This window comes from Phycodurus eques, chromosome 4 (assembly GCF_024500275.1).
Source record: "Phycodurus eques isolate BA_2022a chromosome 4, UOR_Pequ_1.1, whole genome shotgun sequence".
Taxonomy (NCBI): Eukaryota; Metazoa; Chordata; class Actinopteri; order Syngnathiformes; family Syngnathidae; genus Phycodurus; species Phycodurus eques.
In genome coordinates, this window is record NC_084528.1 from 9,290,872 (window position 1) to 9,305,209 (window position 14,338).

The 14,338-nt window shown below is 40.3% G+C and overlaps 1 protein-coding gene across 1 annotated transcript in view; it reads left to right on the forward strand.

Moving 5' to 3' along the window:
• The window catches only part of LOC133401193 (myelin basic protein-like), a 32,745-nt gene extending 18,490 nt beyond the window's left edge, over positions 1-14,255 (forward strand). The window contains exons 3-4 of the mRNA XM_061673876.1: positions 2,345-2,432; positions 13,946-14,255. Of these exons, the coding sequence (XP_061529860.1) occupies positions 2,345-2,432; positions 13,946-14,244 (387 nt within the window). The 3' untranslated portion in view covers positions 14,245-14,255. The remainder of the gene's footprint in view (positions 1-2,344; positions 2,433-13,945) is intronic.
• Positions 14,256-14,338: the final 83 nt, after the last annotated feature.

Sequence of the window (14,338 nt, forward strand, 5' to 3'; positions counted from 1 at the left end):
CTCAAAAGGGTTCTCTGTCAATTGACTGTCTGTTGTCGTAGTAGAGCGGCTCCAATTACCGGAGACAAATTCCTTGTGTGTTTTTTGGACATACTTGACAAATAAAGATTATTCTGATTCTGATGTATATCATGGTGTTTCCCACTATAGCTAGCCGGCACACCGTAGCTCCAAACTAGCAATATCTGCGGTGTGTGTATACTTGAAAACCTGAAGATTTAGTTGTGGATTGAGCACATATTTGATTGTTACTGCATTGGACTGAAAAAAAAGACGAAGACTCATTCATTACTGGTCATCGAGAATTATGCATTGAATTGTATTTTTTGGGTTTCTTTTGTCATAGATATAATTTTTATAAAAGGCATGCACTTCATTGTTCATTGAGTGGTGGTAATTTTTTTTTTTGGTCATCTAGTCTACAGTGAGGTTAAAAGTTGCTTAAGTTCAGTAAGATGAAAGGGCAAACTAGGTAAGGCTTCCAATAAGATTGTAAATACACCAGGAATAGAAAATAGATGAAAAAAAATAGATGAAAAGAAAATTAACGCAGAATACATACTGTATGTGTGTCTGTATGCGTATCTAAAGTAGAGCATAAGTGAGCCTCAAGAGTACATGTAACTGCTTATGGTCAACAACCTTGTGCTTATACAAATTATCAAGTAAAGATCAGGAGTAATATGTGCATGTGTATTTTAAATTTTTTTGGATACAGGTACAAATAGACAACTTCTGTACTCAGAGGTCACAAGCAAAATGCACAGCATAATGAGAGGCTCTTAGGATGGCAGGAATAATTCGCAAGAATAATTATAATGGAGCTGTTTTTCCCTGTTCCGCTTGACATGTGCAAGGGTCAGGTGATACCTTACCTACTCTAGCACCTATCTTTATGTAAATTATGCCCAACAAAAGGTATCTTTAATAAGTGGGAAGGTGTGATGCTGAGCTGCCGACAAAGGATTCCAATCTTTCCTTGGTAAAAATGGCCAATTTAGAGTTTGTCTATATACAGCACATTTACAACCTGTGTGTCTAATACAAGAGAATTAGAGCAGTAGTTTCATTGTTAAAGAGATATATAGCAGGTAGATTTAAGGAACAATAAGCCCTTATAAATGAAACCCTTTCATATTGAACAAAACAGGACAGGTAAGACTGTGTTTAAATTTTATGGTTTCATATTAGTCTGAGTAAATTATCCTCAAAAAAAAGATTACAATGTAGAAATTATGATTTGTAAAGTAACTAAGAATGATGAAAGCTTTACACAAGACAAACCTTTTAAACTCATTGTGCTGGTAGCTATTTGAAAGCACCACATCGGTTATAACAAACAGAACTGCAATTAGTCACATGTACTTCATTGAGAGATACACTGTACATTTCAGTGCACTTATATTAGACGCAGTTGTTCTTGGGTTCAACCCTAATACTGAAAGTCCCCCAACAATTCTGAGAAAGTGTCCTTGGATGTATTCGTGTTTCACGCTACAAGGTCATGTCATCAGGGTGACCTTGGGACTACACATCAATGTTGAGCAGACAGTTGATGATAGAAAAATATAAATGCTACTGATTGACGACGATATAATTTAAGATTTAGTGAGAATAAATTCAGTCTAAAAAGACAAAATAAATCATACTTTTTTATATAAATGCTCTGTTTCATTTAATTTAAAAAAACATTTTTTTTAAATTTAAATTTAAAAAAATAATTTACATTTTTTTAATTTAAAAAACAATTATTATTATTTTTTTAAATCATGAAAATGCTTGCTTGAGCAGCTGGGATAGGTTCCAGTTTCCCAGTGATAGAATGCACTGTGTAGAAATTAATATATGTATATGAATAATTCTCAGTCAAGCATCTTATCACTCATTCATTTCTACAGTAAGTGTATGAAGATTAATGTAGCATGGCACTACAATGACAAGACATCGCATACAAAACTTCTCAATGAAGAAGAAAAAAAATAATTCAATTAAATAGGTGTGACTTTGTTTTCTCCGGGCACTCCGGTTTCCTCCCACATCCCAAAAACATGCATGGTCGGAAGACTCTAAATTGCCCATAGGTGTGACTGTGACTGTGACTGCGAATGGTTGTTTTTTTATGTGTGCCCTGCGATTGGCTGGCAACCAGTTCATGGTGTACCCCGCCTCCTGCCCGATGATGACTGGGATAGGCTCCAGCACTCCCGCGACCCTTGTGAGGATAAGCGGCTCAGAAAAGGGATCGATGGATGGATGGATGGGTGTGACTTTATTTCTCACCATTGATCAGCCTCTGCTGTTTCCATGGTGACTCTCCTTCTAAACCTGTTTTTGTGTCCCAAAGGCCTTATCATCTGAAACCAAAGATGAGGGAGGACCACCAGCAGTAACCACACCGGCAGAACAGCCTGAAACACACGATGAAGTCTTTGGTAAGAGGTTAATCAACATTTAAGTTTCCATTTGAATCTATAGTGGCGGAAGGGCCAGCATATAAAAAGTGAATTTTAGTGTTTGCAATTTTTGGGGTAGCTCATAGTAATACTGCTTTAAAATTGTGACAGGAAGGACAATCACTCTAGAATCATCAAGTTAAAAAAAAGAAACACACCTTAAAATTTCTATAAGGGCTGGACCATGTCAACATGCCATTGGATCATTTTATTGAATTTTTTATTTGAGATGAGCTACTGTAAGTGATTATTAGCCCGCCAAGCAGTCACAGTTCATCTTGTGTTTCTTTCTCAGTCTATTTAGTTGTCAATGAAATTTGGGTCTTGGCCCAAAGACAATCTGTACAATACACCAATACACTTTGTCATAAAAAAGTGAATTTGTTATGTCTGCACAGACAAAGTTGAACCTCACATGAGTATAAGCTATAGTCATTGTAAGTATGCATGTGTAGCACTTTTCTACCATCAAGGTACTGAAAGCGCTTTAACACTGTCTCCTCGTTCACCTACTGATGTCGCATTATCAGGAGCAACTCGGGGTTCAGTATCTTGCTCGAGGACCCTTCGACAAGGTCACAAGGGCTGAGGGTTGAAGCCACAACCTTCTGTTTAGGAGATAAACACTCTACCACCTGAGCCATGCTGACCCGATGACATGCATATATACCGTATGATTTGATGTACATACAGTACATCAACTCTTCAATTGCAGTCATGAACAGAGATGCCAGTAAAGTGTTGCAAAGTAACTAACTACAGTAAAGTAACTACAGTAACTACTAATTTGTGGCTGGTGAATCGAACAAAACGCAGTCCAGCTATTCAATAGCATTTAACCATGGACACGGACCGCTTATTTCTAAGCAGACAGAAGAAAGCGATTGGGAGGTGATTGTTTATTCTACGATGCACAGTGACAGTGCAGTACCACGGCAGTGCAAAGAAATGCACGATTTCACTATCACCACACTGTTTTTGTTATTTTCCTTAGTAAAAAGTGTATTTGATTGTTGTTACTTTTTTGTTCACACATTAAGATTAGAGTTTTAATGGCGAGTTAAGTGTGCAATGCATTGTGGGTGAATTATTCATACCGAAGTTCGGGGTCATAAATCGGTCATGGAGGGTAAGGACTGACTCACTGAAGGACTTAGAATACTTAGCTTAAATAATATTTACAATGAAAAGTGAGAACTTTCAACTTCGTCTGTAATCCGGACTGTGAGTTGGTTTAACGAGCTGCACGGCTGACGTCACGTAGTAAGTGGTCCCCACCCCACCCCCCTGTCAATCACCCACCGCTTTGCTAGTTAAACAGTTGCATAATCTTGCCACTTTTTGTCGCTCTTCTCACCAAAATTAAGATGGCGGCACCAATGGTGGTGTGTGTGTGTGTGCGTGTGCCCCCAATATCAAAACTGCCACTCACGTTTAGGTACACGCACGCACGCACAAACGCACACACACACAGATACCTTCATGGACCACAATTGGCATCCATCTATCTATCAATTTAGAGTCTTTAGAGAAATGTACTGAGAATGGTGGAGAAAGTTGTATTCCTGCCACTTGGCAGCTGGTTAAAGTAAATCAAAAGTTACTTTTTTCCAACTTAGTTACTTTTGAGGTCACATAATCAGTAAAGTAACTAAGTTGCTTTTTCAAGGTAACTGTGGCAACACTGGTCATGAAGCAGTGAAAAGCCTTGAAAGTCTGATTTTAATGTCTATTTTTTTTTTTTTTTGTCTGAAATGTGCTCTCGTCGTGGTAAACTATAATTAAATTCAATCATTATTGGTGGAGGCCAACAATTTTTAAAATCAACAATTTCTTATCAGTACACACAAGTTTTTTTCTCAATAATCTATGACGTATTGGATGGATTGATTGATGAAAATGTGGTCGCAGTGACTAAGTGGTTAGTGCGGCTGCTTCAGTTCTGAGGTTTGTCTTTGCTGTATGGAGTTTGCATGTTCTCCCCGTACCTGCGTGGGTTGTCTCTGGGTAGTCTGGATTCCTTCCACATTCCAAAGACATGAATGTTAGGTTCATTGAAGACTAAATCGTCCACAGGTGTGAATGTTAGTGTGAGTGGTTGCTTCTTTATGTGCTATACAATTGGCTGACATCAGTCCAGATGTACCCCGCCTCTCACCCAAAGTCAGCTGGGATTGACTCAAGCTCACCGCTGACCCTAATGAGAATGAGCGTGATACAAAATGGATGGAAGGGGTTTTGTAATGCTGCGACCTAACAGATGAGGGCAGAGTTTGTTGCACATGTTCAACACAAATTTGAACAATTTTGATAGTGGTGTGTTTGTTTGATTAAGGGCATTCTAAGGGCATTCTCTAACAGAGACAAGTTGCAGTTGCCAGTGCAAATCAATTTCATTCTTACTACCTCTTCATCAGGTAGGGTTATGTGTGGGGTGTTGTGTTTTAAGCAAACTCCATTCCAATTATTAAAAAAAAAAAAAAAAGTTTACATTGATTGATTGCAAAACATCTGACATTGAAGACATTTTTTTTGTCAATTTTCCCTGTATTCCTGCTGGTCTGTATCAATTGTACTGAAAGAAGTTGAGTAAAACTACAGTTGCTTACGAAGCTATATTACCAGCCTACACTTACATATTATTTGTGGACGGTTTTTAAGTGTGTAACTTGCATCAGATTTGATAATGTGTATAATATATTCAAAGAAAGTGAAAAGAAGCACATGAAAAACATGATGGGGCGGGGGGGGTCCTACTTTATAGCTCTCAAAATGTTTGTGTCATCAGGGGGTGTAGATTTAGACAACTGGGATCATCTTAACGAGGCATTGATTGTTTATAAAAACAAACACAAAGGCAATCAATGCAGATCAGAGTGATGATGGCTAACCATGTCATTTTTAAGACAGGTCAATATTCTCATGTGTACGTGGTTCAATATTTGGGTGTCCACGAATAACCGATTGTGACAACTTGTTTCTGTGACCAATCTAGCCTTTAGGTGCAGAGGAAGCATCACTCGTGTTTTCAATGATATTAGCTGGTTAGAATTTGTCTGATTGACTGCTAGTGTTAGTTTATGGTTGGTTGGTTTAAACATTGATCAGGATGGAGCGGCCTTGATGTGGTGTCCAAAACTATAATGCTCAAAATCAGCCCCTTTTTCCTCGTATTCATTCATCCTTGCATTTTGCTATAATGAATGCCATCTGTAATATCGTATGTTACTGCAGATATGACAAGGCATGTTAACGTATCTCCCACAGATGTAACGACTAAATACTGATTTCACTACAGCAATTGAATCAGAAAATCGTTGGGGGTAAAAAACCAAAAAACAAAAAACAAAATTTTTGGCGTTGTAGTTGGATATATGTACAAAGTATGTAGTTGGATATATATATATATAAATTCGCAAACTTAGTCAGTTAAGAAATATACTGTAAATGTGCAAAAAAATTAAATGCAATTCTCTTCAAATGTATAATGTATTTAGAAACAAGCCTATGAATTTATTTTGTAGGGACTTTTCCCATTTTAACGCAAATTGGCCAATGTGCAATGGTTTATGACAGGTAAGTTCGTTCAACTTTAGTGGTTCCTCTTTTCGTGTAGCAGACATCAGCAGGCGCCATGGCTCGCCCCATGCTGTTCAGTCTGTGGGGGTGCCTCCTTTCTGTATTTCCTGTTTGTGCTGCTTTACCACTGAAAGGCAAACACCACCATAAGCTGCGTGGTTGTTAAAAGCCCATTATGGCTCCATTACCTGGACCCGCCTGAAGCAGGCACCCACTCAGCAAAGCAGCCCCCCTCTGTCTGTCTGTCTATTAATTGCTGACAGCTGCGTTACCATTTCTCCAACATTGCAGGGAGAGCTGAAGAGAACTGTGGTGCTGATAGATGCGTTAGAGAATAGAAACCCACCAGAGGTGAGGAAAGAAGTGCAGTAGTCTTTCGTGAATCGTCTTCTTCCTCAGACAATGCAGAGACTGATACAGTACATACTGTAGGAATGCACTAGTCAGATGTTGACCTATTGACCATGTGCAGAGTGATATGCATTTGCTGTAAGTCTTGTGTGGCCCCATTCACTCTGCATTATCTCAGATGGCCTACTATTTCCCCTATGTTTCATAGCTTCTTTCTCTTCCAAGTACGTATTTTTGACTCAGGGCTGCAATTTGGCTAAGAAATTATATGTACTATTACATAACATGGAGTTAATGTAGTTACAAATAATCAGTTAAAACAGTTGCAAAACACTAATATGGTCCTTTATTTACACAAACTAGCATGTACATACAAAGATTCAAAAGAATGAATGTCATGTAAAAGGTTCACAACAGTGGTCCCCAAACTACGGCCCGCGGGCCGAATAAGGCCCGCCGCCACATTTGGCCAGGCCACCTGAATAATACAAGAGACGCATTATGATTTTTTTTTTCAGTCTGGCCACGCGATCGAGACTAATACACAAATAGAATGTGACATTCTATTCCACCCTTCTGCCGTCTGTGCTCCTATAGGATGCAATACACATATCCCGTGCACAGTTACTGTTTTAGGCAAGTGACTATTTTGTCTATTTTAATCATCACTGAATGCACAGTTTCCAACTATTATTTATATTGATTGTCAACAGATGAAGAATGACTGACTCGTCAGATGTAAGGCTTGTGTGGCTTTGTGAATTGTGATGCACCAAAATGAAAATTATATATGTGTATATATATATATATATATATATATATATATATATGTATGTATTGTTTGTGTATGCATGTATGTATGTACTGCATGTATTGTACAGGTAAGTAATTGCGTTGAAGTCTCATGTAAGTGTTGTGGTTCAGTAATTTGTCTCTATGGCAGTGTCAGACACAGGGCGACACGAACACCATCGCTGCCATCATGAAGCCCCTCCTTCCCTCTCAAGGCTCTGATTGTTAAAGGGAAACATCCATCACTAGAACAGTGTCCTTTGCTTTGACACAATTGTTCACATTCACTCTTTTCTCTCAGCTCACTCTCTCGCCTTAGATCTCTTTCCTTCTCAGTCAGATTTTTCACTTTCTCTCTCAAAAGGATGAGCTTCGGTTGATGGAAATTGGCTGCAGAATTCAAATGTTTTTCTTTTTGTTTTTTTTCTTTCTTTTGTTCGCCCCAAATGCGTCCTTGATTATACAAATGCACTCATTCTACGCATTCTGTGTTTGTGCACCATGTTGTGATACTGAGGGCATATGTGTGGCCTCTTGAACTTGTCATCTGGCCTTGGCCAGCTGGCAGGACAGTTATCCAAAGTGTTAGCACGTGTGCGTGCGTTTGTGTGTGTGTGCGTGTGTGTGTGTGTGTGTGTGTGTGTGTGTGTGCGTGCGTGCGTGTAGGTGTGCGTGTGTGTGTTTGACTTTAAGAGTCCAAGACGAGGGAATGATGGGTAGCTGGGAGAAGACCAAAGCAAACCAGGGATTTCATAGTAGATGAATAAAAAAATAAGAGAAAATCTACATACAGTATGACACAACTTTGAATCTTTTGGTTGCTTCTGCACCAAGAATTTCACTTGGAAGATTTATTAATTCATTCATTCATTTTCCGTACTGCTTATCCTCACTAAGGTCGTGGGCGTGCTGGAGCCTATCCCAGCTGACTGTGGGCGAGAGGCGGGGTACACCCTGAACTGTTCGCCAGCCAATCGCAGGTCACTTATAAACAAACAACCATTCGCAGTCACACACACATTTAGAGTATTCAATTAACCTACCGTGCATGTTTTAGGGCTGTTGGAGGAAACCGGAGAAAACCCACGCAGGCACGGGGAGTACATGCAAAATCCACACAGACGAAGCCAGATTTGAACCCGGGTCCTCAGAACTGTGAGGCATATGTGCTAACCAGTCATGCACCATGCCGCCCCGTTGAAGGATTGGGAAAATTAAAGTAAAAAGGCTTTCATAGCCTGAATGATGCATGTACTACTAAATACAATTGCGACATTTTCATTTCCCACATAGACTACTCCTTGCCCGTGGCAGACCCACATTCTCCATGGTTCAGTTCCTTTTAGTTTGACATCACTTCATAAAACTCATGAATTCAATGAGTCTAACTGCAACTTTCTTGCTGTGCCTTATTTCAAGTTATTCTTTTAATTTATATTATGCAAGGTGTCGGCTATCATTAATAACTGGGCAGAGAAATTATCACATTAACTGTAATGCAGGCCCTTCTCCAGCAACGAAAATGTACACTTTAGTCACGCAAACACATCTTTAGGTTTTAAGGGGGCCCAAACGTAGTATGAATTGCCTCGTTTGAGCGCTCCTTAATGTGACTTCATAATGTCGGCCATATGAAAGGCAAGTGCATTTTTAGCATTGGAGCCACATTTTTCATCTAAACTCATTTATTGGTAGTATTATTGAAATGGTCGGTCGGATCATTAACGTAGCCCGGGAAAGCAGAATGTTCTTGTTGTTCTGTTGTCAGTCTTATCGCTAAATGGCCAAAGTCCTGAATACTGCATGGCTTTTTACTTTAGAGACAGTGAAGGGCCTTTTCTTGCATTGTGGGTGCTTCACATCCAGCATCCAGAATGTAGCAGCAGAGGGCTTTTTGCCGCTGGGTAGGAGTTTTGGTCTAAAGCCACATACTGCAATTCTGGGTGTTTGTTCAGAGGAATGTTTCCCCTTCCACAGTCACACAATGCTCGGCCTCACATCCTCTTCACACCAAGGAAGAGGAGGAAAACTGATGAGATTTAGGGCCCACTTTCTGCATACCTTAAACCATCAAGCTTTCTTTCTCCCTTTGTTCTCTACATCTCCGAGTTGAACTGCCGTGATGTCCATCCACTCTTGGCCGACAACAAGGGCATCGAGGCCACGTCAGCTGTCTGTCTGAAAGGAAGATGTATTTTACTGATGTAGGCATAGCTAGCTAGCTAACTGCACGCCCCATCATATTTAGATACAAATATCTGAATTCACTTGACAGGGTCATTAAAATATATTGTTTAGACGAGCTTCTGTAGAGGTTGATGGACTGTTCAGTATGGTCATATCTTTGTCACTATGAAAATTTCAACATATGAATATATCCAGTATTAATGGAAGGAGCAGTCTTTCAGAAGACACCTGCTCCCACCAGACTTGTGGACAATTGGCCCTCGGTGTTGTTTGCGTGTCGTGCTACTTCTGCAGAAGTAGTATCCTCACAGTAATCGCTACGCAGTAGGGGGAGAGTTTTGAGTTTTTCTCCAATTCACAGCATCGCATTCGGTTCATATTCTTGCACGCTTTCATCACCTCTTTATGCAGCGTCTTTGGTGAGAAGAAAAGCCTTTGATTAATCATTCCTATGAAATCACACTGATGAAAAGCTTCAACTATCATATTGAAATGAAGAGGCTCCGGCTGCCTGCTTGACTTCAAACTATTGCACAGTGTAAGCAAAATATTGAAACAAGTGTCATACCATTGAGGATGAAGCTACACAAAAGTGAGGGAGATCTGGTTGAAAGACACAAGTGTGACCCCTATATGTTGTAGCTGAGGGTTGTCCAAAGTCTGGCCCACGGGCCATTTCTGTGGCATACACTGTGCTAAAAATAACATTTAACACAGCCCGCTTCAACTTTGTCTGCATTTTAATTATTTCTTTTGACACTGGTTAGCATTGCTCCTACAAGGTGGGAGAAGGACAGGAGAAGACTAGTGGGCTTATTGTGTCATGTCACTGGTGTGAAATATATAAAAACAAGCAAGTAATATTGTTTTGTTTTTTTCCACACTGGGAAAATATAACAAAGTGAAGAGGAGGCTGGGCACCCTCAGGGAAAATCATTGAGGGGGCCCGCACTCAATGCTGCAAGTTATGGTTAAATTAAGGCGTTATGTATGGTGTTTAATATGCAAGGATGTTAATCCAGTAAAGTAAGACACTATTAAACAGTACATGAAGCGGAGACAGCAGAAAGTTAGGCAGTTGACCATTTGGGGAATTTGCTTGCAGTGGTGTAGCCAGAGATTTTGGACCTTCAAGGAAAAAGATTTTTCCAAGGTCCCTGGTTTTATATACTGAGAGGTTTTTCTAAATACTCATGATGCTTTCAGAACATACAGTAATGTGAAAAAAGTGGATTTAAAAAAAAAAATTTTTTTTTACAAAATTGAGGAAGTAATCGATCATAAAGGGTGACAAACATTTGCTGCGGTTTTTTTTCCCCATCACTGAACAACATTAATTGTAGTACTGTTCGCAACTATAGTGAGTATATTCCAATTCATTGTGTCCCGATGAGTGAAGCTGATTCGTTACTGCAGCAAATAATGTGAATCACTGTCATTTGCTCAGATTTCCGCTCCATGTCAAGGTCTGATATGATTTATATCACACTAATAATATATGAGTAAACATCTTTAAAGAACACTCACAATCAATTAATTGCTGGGTATGTCAGCAATTTGATGATAACTGAAACAACAGCAGCGGCACGGTGGCCGACTGGTTAGAGCTCTGCCCGTGCCCTTCGATCCCTCAGGCGGCACTGCTTCAAAAACCGACACCAATGTGGAAAGGATATCACCACATGGGCTCAGGAACACTTCAGAAAACCAATGTCCATAAATACAGTTTGGCGCTACATCCATAAGTGCAACTTGAAACTCTACAATGCAAAGCAAAAGCCATTTATCAACAACACCCAGAAACGCGGCCGGCTTCTCTAGCCCGAGCTCATCTAAGATGGACTGATGCAAAGTGGAAAAGTGTTCTGTGGTCCGACGAGTCCACATTTCAAATTGTTTTGGGAAATTGTGGACGTCGTGTCATCCGGGCCAAAGAGGAAAAGAACCATCCGGACCTTTATGGACGCAAAGTTCAAAAGCCAGCATCTGTGATGGTATGGGGCTGTGTTAGTGCCAATGGCACACATCTGTGAAGGCACCATTAATGCTGAAAGGTACATACAGGTTTTGGAGAAACATATACTGCTTATTTCAGCAAGACAATGCCAAACCACATTCTGCATGTGTTACAACAGCGTGGCTTTGTAGTTAAAGAGTGCGGGTACTACACTGGCCTGCCTGCAGTCCAGACCTGTTATATTAAATGTGTGGCACATTATGAAGCGTAAAATACGACAACAGAGACCCCAGACTGTTGAACAGCTGAGGCTGTACATCAAGCAAGAATGGGAAAGACTTCCACCTACAAAGCTTCAACAATTAGTGTCCTCAGTTCCCAAACGTTTATTGAATGTTGTTAAAAGAAAAGGTGACCACAGTGGTAAACATGACCCTGTCCCAGATTTTTTGGAACGTGTAGCAGCCATAAAATTCTAAGTTAATGATTATTTGCGAAAAAAAATAAAGTTGATCATTGATTATTCAATTAAATATAGGTTGAACATGATTTGCAAATCATTGTATTCTGTTTTTATTTATGTTTCACACAACGTCCCTACTTCATTGGAATTGGAGTTGTATTTTTACATAGCAGACTGGGCTGCATTGTTGTATTGAGAGTGTTGGGCAGAATTGTCATTTTTTTTGCAGTAATGCATAGGATTTGAGCATCGTCCAATTCAATGTAAAATAAATTTAACTTTTGGCCTCAGCTACTACTAAATTTGTGTGCGAATGTGGAAAAATGAGTATACGCTACATTCATAACCTACTTGACATGCTCGAAGATTAATATGGCCTCAGCTACTACTAAATTTGTGTGCGAATGTGGAAAAATGAGTATACGCTACATTCATAACCTACTTGACATGCTCGAAGATTAATATGGCCTCAGCTACTACTAAATTTGTGTGCGAATGTGGAAAAATGAGTATACGCTACATTCATAACCTACTTGACATGCTCGAAGATTAATATGGCCTCAGCTACTACTAAATTTGTGTGCGAATGTGGAAAAATGAGTATACGCTACATTCATAACCTACTTGACATGCTCGAAGATTAATATGAAGAATTTAACAAATCCTACTTACTGTAATCCTAGTATGAATATTGAGCTAAAATGTAGCAGCTTGTGTCAGCAGCCCTGTAGCGTTTAGGTTCCAAGTTTAGTTAAGTGTCACAATGTTGAAATCCATACTTATAGGAGTTATTTTCGTGACACAAGACCCATTGTCCCTTTGTAATAACTATGAAGATCTGACAATGGAGCACTGTATCAGTCAATATTAGCATGCATATTGTGTTGTGTAGTGCGACACCATTCCTCCACAGTAGGGTGTGTATATTGTTTGTTGGCAGGAATGCACTGGATGTCCTCATGTCCAGCAGCGCTCTACAGTACTTTAATTTTATGGAGTAAAAAAATGTGTACCCTTGAGGATGAATTAAGATTGGCTACATGCACAACACGATACAACCAAATGGGAGTTGTCGAAGTGGTAATGCTGCCACGGGGCAGTTTGCACTGGGGTGCTCAGTGCCTTGCTCAAGGGTATTCAAATAATATGCTGAGACTGAGCTAGTGTCTGTCCAGCTAGGATATTGTTCCTAAGTGACCCTCAGAGAAAAGGGGTTGTGGATTTAAATCTTGGCTAGTGTCTTTCTGTGTGGAGTCTACAACCTCCTCCCAGAGTCCAAAAATATATACAATATGTTAGCTTAATGGTTAAGGGGTTAAATTACCTGTATTGATGTGAGTGTGAATGGTTGTTGCACGTAAACCCTGGTGATCAGTCCAAAGGTGTACCCCGCCTTCAACCCGAAATCAGCTGAGTTAGCTGCACTCGACCACCTTGTAACCCCGAATAGGATAAATTGTGTAGAAAACGGATGAATTAATAGATTATTGAACTAAAACAACAAACAAAGAATTAGGGATAACATATTGGGGGGCTTCATCTAATTACCTTGCAACATCTTGACTCTGCAAAGAAGGTGACGCTACCTGAACATTGCCGGCTGGCATACCAACAGTTTCTTTCTTAGAGCTGTAAGTATTTAAATACTGAAAATACAGTAGGTAAAACCATAAATAAAATTTCATTCACTGGAACTCAGACCTGTGCAAAGGCCAAAAAAGTGAAACAAAACAATCATCATGGTTGTTTATCCATTTATTTGTTTATTTGCTATTTCCCGATTCATAGACTGAAGAGATTGTGGCTTAAAATGAATTCCTATACTTGCATCTTCATCCAGATCCTGCCCTTAATGTCATTGGTTTCTTCTTGCTCCAATTTTTGAGATTTGAGGATATGTTTTTTGTTGTGTGTATAGAATTTTGGATACTACTCTATGTGAACCTGTGTGGAAATATAATAAAGAAAAGCTTAGGAAAAAAAAGAACGAATCTCCAACCAGATCAGTCAAGGTTCATTCTGGTTCATATGCCGATGTTTTGGACCTCTCAACCCAGCAGCAGGAAGGGCGCAGTGTGGTCAAAAGAGCCCATTGTGTTACTGCAGTGTGCTGTGTGCCATGCAGGCCCGAACCCATAAGTGACCCCTGTTGTTTCTGTGCAGGAAGGGGTGAGACAGATGCGAACCAGAACAATGGCTGCATCTCGGAGAAGTCGGCGGTGACTGACTCCACAGGCGCTGAGGACCCCCACTCGGCCTGGACCTCCGCCAGCACAGCTGACCCTGACGTTGCCACGCCGCGCCCCCACCTGGCCCGCCTCTTCTCCCGAGATGCCCCGGGCCGAGAGGACAACACCTTCAAAGAGCGACCCTCTGAATCGGACGAGCTGCAGACTATCCAGGAGCACAGCGGAGCGGCTTCAGAGTGCGGGTCGGAGAGCCCTGAACAGGACCTAGACTAGGCTAGCCTTTGCTCCCTCCATCTGTCCATCCTCTGCCGTTTGCTCTCTTGTTCCAAAGAGAGAGGTGAACCCACACTTTTGACAACTACGCCAA